Source organism: Hypanus sabinus, chromosome 30, assembly GCF_030144855.1.
Source record: "Hypanus sabinus isolate sHypSab1 chromosome 30, sHypSab1.hap1, whole genome shotgun sequence".
NCBI lineage: Eukaryota > Metazoa > Chordata > Chondrichthyes > Myliobatiformes > Dasyatidae > Hypanus > Hypanus sabinus.
Genome location: NC_082735.1, coordinates 28,652,820 through 28,669,483, shown reverse-complemented (window position 1 = coordinate 28,669,483; position 16,664 = coordinate 28,652,820). Strand labels below are relative to the sequence as shown.

The 16,664-nt window shown below is 39.9% G+C and overlaps 2 protein-coding genes across 7 annotated transcripts in view; one reads left to right on the top strand and one right to left on the bottom strand.

Annotated features, from left to right (window-relative positions):
* LOC132383493 (dyslexia-associated protein KIAA0319-like protein) overlaps positions 1-15,771 on the bottom strand; it is an 89,625-nt gene extending 73,854 nt beyond the window's left edge. Inside the window, exons 1-2 of one of the 4 annotated variants that reach the window (XM_059954511.1) lie at positions 15,591-15,771; positions 3,117-3,288 (exon numbers count right to left, since the gene is read on the bottom strand). In XM_059954511.1, coding sequence (XP_059810494.1) covers positions 3,117-3,267 — 151 coding nt within the window. In that variant the 5' untranslated portion in view covers positions 3,268-3,288; positions 15,591-15,771. Of the gene's footprint in view, positions 1-3,116; positions 3,289-14,609; positions 14,871-15,590 lie in introns of those variants that run through there. The other 3 variants (XM_059954508.1, XM_059954510.1, XM_059954509.1) reach the window with 3 other exon arrangements.
* An 80-nt stretch (positions 15,772-15,851) lies between these two features.
* Positions 15,852-16,664, top strand: part of ncdn (neurochondrin) — a 36,242-nt gene continuing 35,429 nt past the window's right edge. For 2 of the 3 annotated variants that reach the window (XM_059954516.1, XM_059954512.1), the window contains exon 1: positions 15,852-15,983. The gene's annotated coding sequence lies outside the window, so the exon portion shown is untranslated. Of the gene's footprint in view, positions 15,984-16,185; positions 16,341-16,664 lie in introns of those variants that run through there. The other variant, XM_059954515.1, reaches the window with a different exon arrangement.

The window sequence follows — 16,664 nt, the reverse complement described above, 5'->3', positions numbered from 1 at the left end:
TTAAATTTAATAGATGCAGTGTGGATGCAGCTGCTATTTACAAAACAGTGCTTTTTGATCCTCAATGAAACATGTTCAAATTCAAAATTCTTTTAGCTATATTAAAAATACATAAAAGCCAAATTTGAAACAATGGGTGCTATTATAGGACTTATGCCGAAAATTTAACCAAGAGTAATCTTGTGGACTATGTACTGAAACAAGCCACGATCTGACAGCTGGTATTCAGCAGATAATATTATACACGTCAAGAATGATTAGCAAACTGAGCATGCATGATTCACTCATTTAGATATTAATGACATTATAAAAGAATAAAACTCGTGTTTTCGTACTCATTAAAATTCATAGTAGCAACTGACGATTACAATGCTCTAGTGCGAGTGGGAGAATGTGCACTAGAACGTAGACAAAAGCTTGTGTATTGTACGGTTTGGTGTTAGGAATGTGCTCAAGGCAAATAATCTACAAGTAACCATTACGTGGACTTCACTGAATTCAGCTGGCATCTTGTCTTTTGCAGTCACATAGCTGCTAACTCTTTCCAAGTAGGACTGCCATTGCCTTCATGCAAGTTAATCAGCAGGCTGCCAACATAAAAACCTTGCCTATTGACTATTTTGTAGTCTTTCTGACAGCTCATGTTATAAATTGCTGTTTCTTTCTGCACCTTGTGGCGAATCAGGCAGCAATCCTGCCGTTTCTTTAGCATCTGTTTTTTTTTTACAAGGCTGAGGTGCTAGCTCAATGCTCAACCCAGATAGAATGTGTGCAGGGAGGCAGCCGGATTCAAACCCGGGGCCACTTGTCTCGAAGTCCAATGCGGATGCCACTACACCACCGGCCGGCTAAAGTTATAAAAGACTTTCTTTTAAAAAAAAATGCTTTCAAATGCCCAAATGCTTCCGAAAGTTTAACATTTTTCATTTTTAATTTAAATCTTAAAACTACTCTTAAAAGTTAATCACAAACATTATTAATTACAATTAAAAGCCATAAACCACTTCTTCAATGAAGACTTTCAAAAGCCAACTGTCTGAATACAAAATGTATTTGGCCTCTTTGTTCAGGATATTATGACCTGTCCCTAAACTCACTGGTGAGTACCACACCCAACTTTCATTATGTTCCTTGCTTCTGCATTGAACTAAAAGATGGCTATTGTCTGCAATGCTCACTTCTTGCTGCACGTAGAATTTCCATGCCAACTTACACACACCATCTAGTCCATCCTTTTATTTAATGAGAGTAGCATGAAAAATGAAAACTAAGTCTTACAACGCACGTTGACCAAAGGTGCATGATTATTTATTGGCTATTTGCATAAAGCACAATCCTAACACTATTTTTTCAGCATTCTTCAAATGTTTAAAATTATAAACTTAAACGTTCAATTATTAAATTGAGAGAATAACTTTGTATTTTGAGTGGTGATGTATTTACATACAATTACATTTTTGGTGAAGCAAGGTCAAATTCTAGTGCAATAATTATACTCATAATGTTTCCACTGAGTGACACTTTTTTGTGCTAAATGGATGAATATGCTTAATATACAGCTGTGTAGTTAAAGACAATTAATAATGAGTATTAAACATCGCCAATGGTACCCATATTCCAGGACAGATTAAAAATATGACACATTCATGATAAATCCAACCTTTGAACATAATTAAACAATTAAAGTCCAAACTACACGTATGGTTGACTTAAATGTCATTTCTACCCCAAATGTACTTTGCTACTACTAGTAGAGTAAAACTGATATCATGCCAGCCTTTATACATTGATAGTGCCAGATCAGACAATTTTCAGGACAACTCAATGTTATTCTGGGCTGGCACGGCAGCGTTGAGCTGGGTTCAATTCCCACCGCTGCCTGTAAGGAATTTGTACATTTTTTGTGACCACAGGGTTTCCTCCCACAGTCCAAAGACGCACCGGTTGGTAGGTTAATAAGTCATTGTAAATTGTCCCGTGATTGGGCGAGGATTAAATCGGGAGATTGATGAGCAGCAAGGCTCAAAGGGCTGATTCCTCGCTGTATCTCAATCAATAAATAGATAGTCAAACACACTTTAATTTCATCTATTTCTTTTAAAGAGAACATACTGCAAGTAGCCAGATACATTCTCCATGAACCCAGTCAAGATGAAAGGAATAGGAAACATGCAGGCACTCTGTACCCCAGCTCCGGACACAAATCTACTCACTGCCCTGACACCCGGCTCTCCGCACCCCGATTCCAGCAGCACGCCCAGGGCAGATGGATGAGAGCCCAGCCTCAGCTGCACACAGGAAGGGGGGGGGGGGGGGTTCGGTTCTGGTCACATAGCCCACTTGAACTCGGGACTCCTGGCTCTCACTCAGGTCTAATGAGCGAGTCAGGATTTCTGAATAAACGGATGCAGATTATCCGGGTTTTTAAAACTGTATGATAAATTTGAATTATGCACTCAAAAACGATGTGTCTATGGTGGTGCACTTTTAGTGTCCTCATAACAGTTAAGATTTAGATGTGGTTCAGGAAAAGTCAGTGATTTTCACTTCTCTGGGAGACGAAAAAGATTATGAGTGGCTCAGGGCTTTAGACCAGGATTCATACGAATCATTTCAGGTTCAATCATACAGTTAAGTTAACCAGTGTTGCAAAAGCAGCTCAAAAAGATAGATGAAAGCAGCACATGAAAAAATGTAGCTGTACATAAAACACCTTCATTCAGTGAATATGGGAAAAAGTAGGACTATGCATATTTGTTCTGGAAAAAAAAGTTGGTGTTAACATCTCCTTAAAACAGGAGTTCACAACCTGGTATCCACAGACCCCTCGGTTAATGGCAAGGCTCCATAGCATAAAAAAGTTTGGGAACCACTACCTTAAAATGTCAATAACCAGTCTTTCGTCAAACATTCAACAGATGGCATCTGAAAATATGTACACAAGATATAAGGTGCTATCAAGAGAACCTATTATAGGTTGATACACTGTTGAAATATGAGGAAGTGGTGTTTGTCAAATAAATCAATTAATTCACTTTGAACTGGATTAAGTCTTACAGCGTAAAGCTGCTTGCAATAACTTGAAATATCTACATTGAGATCAGATGGTGACTTACTTGTAAACGAACTCAATGTGCTCAGACAGAAGAAAATATACAACAGGTCCTTCAGCTTTGAAACACACGTCCGCCTAACGAACATCCAAGGTATTAGAGAAGACATCGCAGGGAGAGGAAAATCTTCTAGGCTCCTGTTCATGGTCACCATATCACTGAAGACAAAGATTACCTGCACAGAGCACAGATCACATTATTTGTGCTGTCGAACAACTGATATCAAAGCTGAAAATTCATGTTCAATCAACTGTTCCTGAAATTGACCTTTACCACAGTTATTGTTCCTTTCCGCGCCTTTCCAGGAGCAACCCTGCCATTTCTTTTAGCACTTGTAACTGTTTTTTTTTAAAACAAGGCCGAGTTGTCAGCTAGATGCTCAAGCCAGCACAAATGGAAAGCGTGCAAGAAGCTAGCCAGATTTGACCCTGGACCACTTGCCTCGAAGTCTGGTGAAGATGCCATACAACATCGGCAGGCATCTTTACCACAAAAAGCAAAATACATTCAGTCATACTAAAGGAAATATTTCAATTGGACTAGCCATTTTAAATATTACCCATATATAAAATTAAAGGTTTTGCTGTTGCAATTGAAAGCACTACATTATTATTACAGAAGGGAACTGAAAGATTTCTTATCCGTAGTAAGAATGCTTAGATTGTATTTGAAGTAACGTTATGTTGACTGTGACATTAGTAACAAATCAAAGAATGCATTACCCTGGATTCAATGCACAAATGAGGGAACAATGGGATATTCCACAAATGAATTACACTGGACAACAAATTTTTTCGATAGTGTTGCTTCCACAGAATTTTTTATTTTTTTGTTTATGATAGACTGCTAGAAGAAGTTGAACACAAATATAAATTCAGACTCCTTGTATCTCAAAGGAATTTGGAGAACCAAGAAGTTAACTTTTATTGAATATAATGTGTTTAATTGCATAACGGTGCTGATGCTTTGCAATAGTTCAACTAAGCTAAAAAATGTCCTGTTGGTGATTTTCATTTGTACTCAGTGTCTGAGGCTTCTCGCTTAAGTGTCCAACAATAATCAGCCAGCATTGATGGATTCCAGTTGCCCTGATACCATTTCTCCATGACTGCAATGTCCTGGTGAAACCTTTCACCATGCTCGTCACTGACAGCGCCAAGATTTGCAGGGAAGACGTCTAAATGGGAATGCAGAAAATGAATCTTTAGTGACGTTTTGCACTTCTTGGTTTTGCATGCTTGAAGCATGTTGTCAACTTGCTGCACAGAGTTTGGTGTTCTGTAGTTGCCAAGAAAAAAATGCACAACATCCTTGAATACCTTCCATGTGATTTTCTCCAGTCCCACTGTAAGTTCTTCAGATTGTCTGTCATTGATGACCTGTTTGATTTGTGGACCAATGAAAATGCCTTCCTTTATCTTGGCATCAGTTACTCTGGGAAATGTCTGTCACAAATATCAAAAGCTTTCACAGAAATTTATAGCCTTTCTAAAACCTGTCCTGCCATGCAGCATCTGCCCTGCCTAAGTATGCCCAGGTATGCCTGGACAAGATAGAAAACTTCTCTGCATATATTTTGAGTAACATTTTAATTGACTTGAATTATGAACTGAAATCATAATTATGTGATTTCAAAAAATTGGAGCGTGATAGGGAAACTTCAAGGTGATTTTCATGATCAGCAGCCCAAAATTCCATAAGATACACTCAAAAGTACTCAGGAAGCAAAATCTCTGCTGACTAGTGTTATAAATGAGTATTCACATTCATAGCTATGTTAGCCTTATTCCCCCCTCCTTTTTATATTACTAATAAATCTTTAATGTTAGCTAACAATGCAAACCACTGAAAAGAGAAAAGATGTCAAACGGCAACCCAATTATGCAGAGTAGAAAAATATTTGAAGTTATTAAAGAGGATTTCTCACCAATTAAACTGCCCATAATATTCCATGACATGTCTGAAAAATATAAAGCGAACTGATTTCTGAAGCCTCAAACACTTTCTTATCCATGGAAGCATAGTGAGTTTACGCAGCCCCCATCAAAATAACTATTCATCAAACAGAGGAGGTTAAAATCATCTGATCTGATCATTTATGTCAGTGCTATTTGTGGAGCTTCCTGCACTTGTTTGAGTTGCCATGCTCCCTACATTAGTAATATGACCAGCATTGTCAAGTGTACATTCTTTTTTGTTATATGTTTTGACAACACAGAAGGCTGTGATTCAACCTATCCAGTCTATGTTGGCTCTCTGAGCATTCCATCAACCCAACTCCTCCATTCATTTTGAGCATCATTAGACAAGAGGCAATTCTCACAAACAAAAACATTTATTAAAAGCTTTAAAAATATATTTCAGATGGTTTGAGTTGTAAAGAAAGTTTTTGGCACTTTTGGCTTCATAAATCAAAGTACTGAATACAGGAGATGGGATGTTATGTTGAAGTTGTATAAGATGTTGGTGAGACCGAGCATATGTATTGTGTGCAGATTTGGTCATCTACCTGCAATAAAGATGTTAACAATGTTGAAAGAGTACAGAGAAAATTTACAAGGCTGTTGCCAGGTCTGCAGGACCTGAGTTATAAGCGATGACTGAACAGGTTAGGACTTTATTCCGTGGAGCATAGAAGATTGAGAGGAGATTTGATAGAGGTATACAAAATTATGAGGGGTATAGATAGGATAAATGCAAGCAAACTTTTTCCACTGAGATTGGGTTAAGAGTGAAAGGAGAAAAGTTTAAGGGAAATATGAGGGGTAACTCCTTCACTCAGAGGGTCGTGACAATGTGGAACGATCTGCCAGCACATGTGCTGCATGCGAGCTCTACTTCAACATTTAAGACAAGTTTGGATAGGTCCTCGGATGTTAGGAGTATGAAAGGCTTGGTCCTGCTGCATGTCAATGGGAGTTGGCAATTTAAATGGTTCAGCACAGACTAGATGGGCCAAAGGGCCTGTTTCTGTGTTGTACCTTTCTATAGTTCTATAACTCTAAAACAAACCGTGCTATATAGTGCACAAATAAGTTGTAGAAAGGGTAGCAATAACACTGGACCACTCAGTCACAAACATGGAAAGGGCACCAATTCCAAAGGTATTTTTAAAATCTTCCAAAGTTGGAAACTGCAGGTTTTCACAAACAGTCTAATTTCCAAGAGAAAAAGCATACTTTGTTTGAAAAAAAAAGAAGCCTTTAAGATTTTTTAAAAAACGCCCTCAAGGCTGTTTTACACATTGATAATTCTCTTGTTGTCTGCCTTTTAATTAACTTAATCCTACACCACATTAGGAGAGTCACAGTAACAAAGTTTCCATTTATCAAATACCTTATATTCATAACCTGCTTTACAGCAGAACTGCAAAGAATATAAACATTACATAAATATACCAGGGTACATGGCAGAGCAGCTATTAAAAGTGGATCAATTAAAATTTTAAATGCGAGGTCAGAAATTGGGGAAGAAAATACAGGGACAAGCAGAATGGCCAAAACATGGTAGAATTTGAAAATAATGAGATTTTTTTAAATCATAACTCTGAAGTAAAGTTATACACATTTTGTTAGTCACTATCAAAATCAATAGGTACTGAGAAATAAAAGAGAAATAAAAATACTAGTCTGGGACTTGGCCTAGAAAGCTTTGAAAATTTCTAGACTAACACAATATCTGTGACTTGGCACGTGACATAATCAAAATTCTGCACATGGATATAACTCCTGCAAATATTCCAACAGAATCGGAAATTAAGTTGACAGAATTATTTGAAAATATTAGAAACTTCTTGAGAAATAAAGTGGCAAAGGAGCAGAAATATTTCAGTATTACAGTGAAAGGTTAGCTTCTTCAAACATAAAATATCAGCTGTCACATTTAGACAAGTGGAAGGAGCCAGGATACCAATGAACAATGAAAAGCCACAGAGTGAAAACCTCTCTGTTAGTTAAAGCACAAGTGATACATTTATACTTTTGGTTACCAATTCAAGCTCTGTTTATTAACATAATCTAATTCTGACAGCCCTTTGTTCTGGAGATGTAGCACAAGCTAATGTTACTTGGGAAAAATATGTGCAAGTGAAATTCATACACTGAATTTATTAAATATTGTATTTGGTTAATGCCATATTGCCAGCAGCTAGGATTACGAAGGAGAGCAATGCATGACTGGTTCTGTCAACTGAATTACATGATTTGAATTGAAGTTTTACACTGCTTTATTCCACTTCACAAGGCATAGATTCATCATTGTTTAAATATCAGAGTACCTGCTCACAGGATTCAATTATTATCATTTTAAATTTATTGACAATCAATTAACCATTCATAATAAATTGCATTAGATGTTATTTTAGCAACTTGCTATGAAAAAGACATAATGCAAAGGTTACTATGCACATTTTGAATCATTTTGCAAAATAAACTCTTTGATATCATAGTTTTCTTTAGAGAATGCACCTTTAGCTTTGGGAATCTGACTCACAAGGCTCAGCTTGATGTCATCTGAACCTCAGAAGACCACATTCACTCCTAACAATTCTAAACAAACTGTTAATGTTCCTACAACATGGTGCAATTAGCAAATTACAACATGTAATTTTGGTAGGACAACTAGCAGCTCATCCCAAAGAAAAATAATGGAGGATAAGACAACCATGGCTGACAAGGGAAGTCAAAGACAAAGGAAAAGCAAAGAGAAAGTATAGCAAAATCTAGCAGGAAGCTAGAGGATTGGGAAGCCTTTGAAACTCAACAGAAGGCAACTAAAAAGCATTAAGGAGAGAAAGGATGAAATGTGAAGGCAAGGTAGCCAACAATATAAAAAGAGGTTATGAAATTTTTTTTAGACACATCAAAAGTAAAAGAGACAAGTGTAGACATTGTACCACTGGAGAGGTGGTAAATGAGAGCAGAGAAACAGGGGAACATAGAAATGACAGACAAAATGAATTCTGCCTGTCTTCACTTATAAGTGTCTTCACTATTCAAGTGGTCCGGGGGCAGAATTGAGTGTAAATGCTATCACTAAGGAGGAAGCACTTGGGAAGCTGAAAGGTCTGAAGGTAGATAAGTCACCTGGACCAGATGAACTATAACCTAAGGTTCTGAAAGTGGGAGCTAAAGAGATAATGGAGGCATTGGTAGTGATCTTTCAAGAATCACTAGATTGTGTAATGCTTCCAGAGGACTGGAAAATTACAAATGCCACTCCACTCTTTAACAAGGGAGGGAGGGAAAAGATAAAAAATTATACTGTAGGCTAGTTAGCATGACTTCACTGGTTGGGTATATGTTGGAGTTCATTATTATGGATGAGGTTTCAGGGTACTTTGAGGCACATGACAAAATAGGTCAAAGTCAGCATGGTTTCCTTTACGGGAAATCTTGCCTGATTAATCTGTTGGAATTCTTTGAAGAAATAACGGACAGAATAGACAAAGGGGAGTCTGTGGATGTTGTTTACATGAATTTTCAGAAGGCCTTTGACAAGCTGCTGCAATTGTGGCTGCTTAACAAGATAAGAGCCCAAGGTATTATAGTAAAGATACTAGCATGGATAGAAGATAGCTGACTGGCAAGAGGTAAAGAGTGGGAGTAAAGGGTGCCTTTTCTGGTTGGCTGCCAGTGACTCAAGATGTTCCTCAAGGGTCTGTGTTGGGTCTGCTACATGTTACAGTATATGTAAATGATCTAGATGATGAAATGGGTGGTTTTATGACCAAGTTTGCAGATGATAGGCGTAGTGGCAAGAAGTATTGAAATTGTAGGGACTCTGCAGAAGGACTTGGACAGATTAGGATAGGGGAGTGGTTGGTAGAAGGAGTAAAGGCACAGACTATTTTCTAAACAGGAAGTGAATTCAGAAATCAGAGGTGAAAAGGACTGGGAGTCCTCATGCAGGTTTCCCTAATGGTCAACTTACAGATGAGTCAGTAATGAGGAAAACATTGACACCTGTTTCTAGAGGGTTAGAATAAAGAAAAGACAAGGCTATATGAGGCATTGGTCAGACTACATTTTGAGTATTATAAGCAGTTCTGGGCCCCATATCTAAGAATGAGGTGCTGGTATTGGAGAGAGTCTGGAGTTGGTTTACAAAAATGATCCCAGGAATGATTGGGGAGCATTTGCCTGTCTGGACCTGGACTCTCTGGAGTTTAGAAGAATTGGGCGGGGGGAGGGGGTGGAATCTCATTGAAATGGAGTATATATGGAAAGTCCAAAATAGAGTGGATATGGAGAAGATATTTCACAGTGGGAAGAGTCTAGTACCAGAGGGCACTGTCTCACAGAAAAGAAGGGTGAGCCTTTAAAACACAGATGAAGGGCAATTCTTTAGCCAGTAGGTGGCGAATCTGGGGAATTTATTGCCATAGATGGCTGCAGAGGCCATCATAGTGTATATTTAAAGTAGAAGTTGATAAGTTCTTGATTAGTAAAGGTGTCAAAGGATACAGGGAGAAGGCAGGAAAATAGGATTTAGAGGAAAAATAAAACAGTCATGATTGAATGGCGAAAAAGACTTGATGGGCTGAATGGCCGAAGTCTCCTATGTCTTATGGTGAATTAATGACTTAACTGAGGATGATAAATAAATTCTCAGTGTGGAGCAGGGCAAACTTAAAAGAACATTCCGAATAAGAATTTAACCAGTCTATCCTTTCAATGTTCTATAAAACATTCCATCTCCCAACTTCACACCAAAAATTGCCCGTAAAAAGTTTCATCATCTTTTATATCATTCCCCATGTCATCCTAATTCAATTTATAATTGTCATCATAGATTTGCCTTCTATCTTCCCCAAATACAAAGGAAACAAAGCCATGCGCATTCCATAAGCTTCAATAACGAAATGTCATGATAAAAAAAATTCACATCAGCAAACTCCACATTAAAATTTGCAGCACTACATAGTAATGCTGCTTCTAGATACCATAATCTTCAAATTAAAAGTCATCCTCAGACTGTCCATACTGGAACTCATACCAAAACTGTTCTTAAAGTTCTACGACAATTCCTCATTAACTTGCTACATACAAGAACCATGGAGAAAATGTTTCCTGTTGCAAGTGGATATGGTTAAAAAGCAAAAGATTATCTATTTAAGACAGTTGGAAATGAAATATTTTAACTTGGAGCAAATTCTTGGAACAGTTTTCCCTTACATAGCTTTGGAAGCAAACTTTTTTGAGGCATGGTTGTTCATGAGGCAAACATTTTGAGATGGGAATATATTTAAACAAAATCAACCAGGATCTTATTCAATAGCAGAATCAGGCTTGAGGGGCCAAGTGTGAGGCCTGATGCTAATTCACTTGCTCTTACAACTACACTGAGTTAAGATTTCAAGCATACTTGCATAGAAGGGAATTGAAATGACCAGAAAATAAAAATTCTTACTCCAGAAAATCAACATTAAACTCTTAAACATTAAATGTTAATAAAAGTACATTGTTTTTCACCTTTCCTATCATTACAGATATATAGCAATGCTGTGCCCAAAATCCACAATTAAACAGAAAAAAAGGCTCATTTCTAACTTGTTTTAAATGGACCCCTGAAAATTTTGATTTAAATCTTCTACTTTGCTCTTTTAACATAATGCATAATTCAATGGAACGAACAAACAACCAGAGATCACAGCAGCAGTAGTGACAGATGAGTAGTCATCACTTCCACTTAAAATATACAGACATACTGATAATAAAATATCCACATTAAATTTAATATCAATACTAAACATTACTGGTAAAGCTTGTCCATATCACACTACCTTTTGATTTACGCGCTTCTTGTTTAAATAGGACAAAATGAAAATATCCTGGATCATATGCTTATAGAAAACTTTCTAAAATGTTATAAATGTTTCAACTTTCTACATGTTATAAGTGGTTCAATTAATTAAAAAATATCTTATCACCAATAAAATTTTGTGCAAAAGTCTTAGGTTTATGGTATTAATAGACCTTGCGCTCGGGTGCCTAAGACTTTTGCACAGTACTGTATTTGTCAACATGGAGTGGAGAGTGATTTTGTAAGTCTGGCGGGAGCAAAGGATGTTGGGCATGGCAAGGGTAGAACACCATGGGAGGGGTGTGAGGCAGGGGGCAGAAAAGGATGCCATGGGCAGGGGCGGACAGCGTGGTTGCAGACACACACAGCCCTGAGACACCAGGCAAGCTCATCTGATTTCCAAACAATTGCTTTATTGATCACGACAAAATGTCTCTCTGAGCTTCCAACTTCCACCGCTCTCTCTTCCTATTTTCCCAACCATGATTACTCTCTCCCTGCCCCCTTCCCACACTCAGTGCACAAAAGAGACTCTTTACCAGAATCAGGTTTATCATCACTCACACATGAATGAAATTTGTTTTTTTTTTTGTGGCAGTAGAACAGTGTAATACACAAAATTACTACTGTACTGTGCAGAAGTCTTGGGCACCCTGGCTATCTATATATATGTATATATATATATATATATATATATATATATATATATATATATATATATATATATATATATATCTAAGACTTTTCCACAGTACTGTAGTTCTTCCAATGCAACCATGTCTTGCAGAGTGCTCTATCTTATAATATAAAAAGAACTCCAAAAGGTAAGAGGACTGGTTATTTGATACGGATTCACTGATGAAATGTAAGAGTGTATTGTGCATATATGAAAAAGTTCCTTTAAATATTCCACCCATCAACTGTTTCAATTTAAAATTCATTACGTTTCAGTTAAAGCAAATAATGCAAGCAGCTTTCAAAAGCAATGCTATATATAAAGATAAGTTTTCTTTAATAATATTTAAATTTCTACAATGAATACAGAGCAACTAAGTCAGATTTGCTGGAAAAGTTGATTCATCAGTGTACTCACTTCAAATCTTGAGACTGAGATTGCAGATCTCATTGCAGTATATCAGTGATAAAAAAAACTAATTGTTGGAAATCCTCAAATACGAAAGCATCGGAGAAGAGGGAGAATCCAACATTTCAGGGTAACCTTTCATCAAAACTGGCTAGTTCTAACGTGTTGACTGGAAAGGCTAAAAAACATTGCATTTAAGAACTTCACTTAAGTTCTCTGAGCCAAGTTGGAAGAAATTAAACTGTTCCTAAAGCTTGCATTAGGCTTTGTTGCAGCAATATAGGAGGCCAAGTGTATTGATGAAAATAGAAATGGGGTGAAGGATTAAAGCAACTAAAAGCTCAATGTTATCCATGCTCACTTTGACCTCTGTTTTTGGTTTACTACCTTACTAAACCCCCAAACGGACCACAGCCTTGTCGTACAGTTTGTTGGTTTGCGTGCCGCAATGACCTGGTGAGTGGAGTCAGGGCCCTGTCCTTTGGCTCTTGGTAGGATCACCCACGGCAAACAGGTCAAAGGGCACACTAAGAGTAGTCCACTGGTCCTTCAGGTTTGGGGGTTCGGCTCACGGCTAACAACGCTGACTGGTCAAAAACACTTGTTACGGAAACAGCAATGAAGAATACTTCTATACTGACAGAAATGTGGGACCTTCATTACTACTCTAAATGCCAAAGTAATGGGCACTAAGTATATTATTAAATCAACACCTAACACAAAAGTGATCACCAAATTTCCAGTATAAGGCACATATCATGAATGCATATTGCAAAATATAAGCAGTATCTAATCGGCACAATATGTGAATCTTTTGATGGAGGGAAGCAAGGAGATCTAAAGGACATCTCCTCCAGTTGCAGAAAGGGGGACAATGCAAAGGGAACAGCATATTGCTGAGGCAGAGGAGTTACCCAGTCTGCCAAAACCTCCAGCATTTTGCATTTCAAATTTCCAGTCATTCATTCATTATGTGCCCTGTCCTATGACGTAGGTGATCGTGGTCATGACCATAATTGCTCTGGGCAAGCTCTACGGAAGTGGTTTGCCATTGCCTTCCTCTGGGCAGTGTCTTTACAAGACAGGTGACCCCCCCCCCCCCCCCCAGTCGTTAACAATGCTCTTCAGAGATCTTCTACCTTGCGTCAGGACGCGTGACGTGCAGCAGCTTCTCATACCACCATCCACCACCTGCCCCCTTGGCTTCACTAACCCCGATTTGGGGGGGGGGGGGGGGAGAAGAGGAGGGTACGCTAAGCAGGTGCTACACCTTCCCAAGGGTGACCTGCAGGCTAGTGGAAGGAAGAAGCGCCTTACACCTCCTTTGGTAGAGACTTATCTCCACCCTGTCAGCCGTTACCCAAAACATTCCAGTATCTCTCCCCACACGTCAGTAAGACAGATTTCTACAATTAGCGACTCCGAATCATAATCTTCAATCGGGACCGATACAACTTGTGCCACCTTGATCACTACTAGACATAATGTTTCTTCTCTATGCCTCTTCCCTCTTCTACAACATGAAGCACGTTTAATTTTATACTTCGTAATTCTGACGTAAAATCGTCGACCAGGAATCTTAACTCAGATTCTCTCTTCACACAAGTCGCCAAGTATGGTCCGTGTTTATTATAGATTTCTAGAATCTGCAGCTTTTCGACTGGGGAACATTATTACCTCAGTTAATACTTCTTCCTCGTGTTGACCGAAAGCTGCAACGTCGAAAATCTGTTCCTTGTGTGCCCATACACCAAGAACTGCTTGCTAAGCTCGGAAGGCACCAGTCGAAGGGATAAAGGGAAAGGAAGTAGGTCTCAGTGCTCGAGTTAACATTAATCCCTCAACCAAGGCGATCGTCAAGTGTGCTAGTTATTCCTGCCTTCTCCTGCTTGAGAACTTGTAACTTGTGGTTTGCAAAGCACCGGGGAAAACGAGAACACGAATGGTATAAAAACTTAGGACTCTATATCACGGCACATATTAAGATACTCACCCCAGTGGCTTCGTATCTCGTAGAATTAAGTCCAGATTATTGAACTGACGCATTGATTTAATCAGATCTGTAAACTAAATGCATTACAACAACACTTTGCGGATAAACGAGCGGGTGTGCGCGCCCGTCTGTCTAACACACCGCCACTCGGCCGCTGCTATCTCATAACTCCGGTTACAATACCGGTACCATATGGCCGCCTCGGGATTCGGACTGCAGGGACTGATAAACTCGCCACAATGATTTGTCGCTCTGCAACCGCTGCACAACTCTGCATTAAAGATGCATTTGGCTAAGGCGTTAAGAACGTAGTCCCGTCCGCATCACCGGCACCTGGCGTCCGGCCTCGAAAAACCCCGATCAAATTTAGACTCCTCTGAAATATTCTCGCCTGTCAAACCTGCATCAAGACTCCTCCTCATTTCGCTGCCGGCAGATGCGCTGGGCCTGAACCCGGATCTCCGTTCTCACTTCCCCATTCTCTCCATCGCATTATGCCCATCAATTGTGAGAAACTGGCCCCCCGTTTCAAATTTCCTAGGTGCCCTATTCCTGCCGTCTCGTTCCCTTACTCTCCCACCCGCTTACACAGTTTTGAGAACTAAGGGAAGCTTACCTTTCAGCACCTTCTTCTCTTGGTCTTATTTCTTCTCGCTTTCCCTCTACCCTATTTCCCCTGCGTCTTCTTTCCTGTCCCTTTGTGCCTTCCCCACTTAACAGAGTTGGTCTCACTGTCTATGGAACTGCTTGTCATAGCGGTGTGCGCACGTCTGTACCTATCGCTCCCTCCGTGCCAGTGTGTATTTGCCTGACGTTCTCCTCCCCGCTGTGTGCGCGTCTCTCTCTCTGATCACGGGAGATCATCCACTGGAGCATCGCAAAACACTCCAGTGCGTCACTTCCGCGACTGACATCCGCTTCTGAAACACATCAGCTGTTTAATAAATCAATAACCTCTCAAACTCTGCCTGGTCTCTTTCCTAGGGTGGGGAATCGAGAACCCAGGGTATAGCTTTTAAGGCGAGAGATTTGACAAGAGAACCCAAGGGGCAACTTTTTCATCAAGCGTGGTCAATAGCTTTCAAAGCAAATGGTCGAGGCAGGTACATTAACAACACCGAAAAGATACTTGGAGAGCTATATGGATTTGAAATATTTGGAGGAAAATGCGCCAAACATGGTCAAATTCGTTGAATAATGACCCTACTTAGATGGGAATATTGGCCGGAATGGATCAGCTGGGGAGAAGGGCTACGTCTCTGGGCTACATGACTGCTTAAGATCAATTCCACCCTCTAATACTAAACACAAAGTATACTACACACCCTCTAATACTACCCGTAATCCAGCCCTTAAAACCGGACCAGAACAGTTTAAGCTGCTATTGGGACGAAATGCGAGAATGAAGCACAGTGACGAGGCATGGATAGAATTAAGTGGCGGTCTGTCGGAGACGGGATCTTTATTCCCCACGAGCAAGTTATGCATCAGGGTCAGGACGAGCTGTCTAAATGGATCAAGTAATAAAAACCATTCCTGCAGCGGGAGGTCAAGCCTGCTCTTTGCGCCAAGGGGGGAGGCTTAGACCGCAAGTCACCTGCAACGTTGCCGCCAGCTTGCAGCTTCACCGTCCATGAAGGGAGGAACCTCGCTGCTCCTGGCAGCACCTCCGTCTCCAACATGACTCGGTCTCGGAACATAGCTGGGTCTGGAGGAACCGGGCCCCGGAATTGGCCGGTCACCACCGGCACTTAGAGACGGTTGCTGGGGAGGTGAAATCCTGATCTGGCCCTCCCGGTTTGCGTGCCATTGATTGGTTGACGTTGCCGGGGTGAGAGTTCACAATCGCCCGGCTCTGGCCATGCTGACCCCTGCCTGAGGAATGGGCCACGTTCCGATTGGTCAAGGGGAGAGCAGTTCGGAGCGTCTGATTGGCTTACGTTATTCGAGGCGAGAGGTCATTATTACCCGGATGTTGTGGAAGAGCGAGGTGAGTTTTGTATTTTGTGGTTTGATCGGTTTTGTCTTTTTTTTGAAATATCAATTTCGTGTCTGAGAAGTTAGTAAATCAGAAAAATGATAGGGAGTGCTTTTACTATTCATTTCACTTATTTGTTTGGTGCTTGAATATGATTATGTTACGGCTCCAGGCAGCACTGCAGTGAGGGAGTGTGGTTTGTTGGAAAACCTTGTGAAGTGATGTTATACTCAACTGCAATCCAAATGAAGGGCTTCGAGCCGAAACGTCAACAGTTCATTTTCCTCCATAAATGCTGCCTGTCCCGTTGAGTTCCGTGATAGTGAAGATTCACCGCGTGTCTTTGAAAAGTTCTTGATCGCTTACAATGTAATTATGGAGACAAGGAACTGCGGGTTCTTAAATCTGGGGCAACGCGCAACGTGCTGGAGGAATTCAACAGCTCAGGCCGTATCAGTGGAGGGATCGGTAAATGTTTTGGGTCGAGACCTTTCATCTAAACAAGTCGAGGCCAAGATGAAGGGTCTTGAGCCGAAACGTTGACTGTCTTATTTCTCTCCATAGATGCTGCCTAGCCTATTGAGTTCCTCCGACATTTTGTGCCTAATGTTAAAGGCATAAATCATCTTTGCAGATTTTCTTTCATTGAACACTGTCATATATTAAGTTACACTATAATGCAGATAATATATA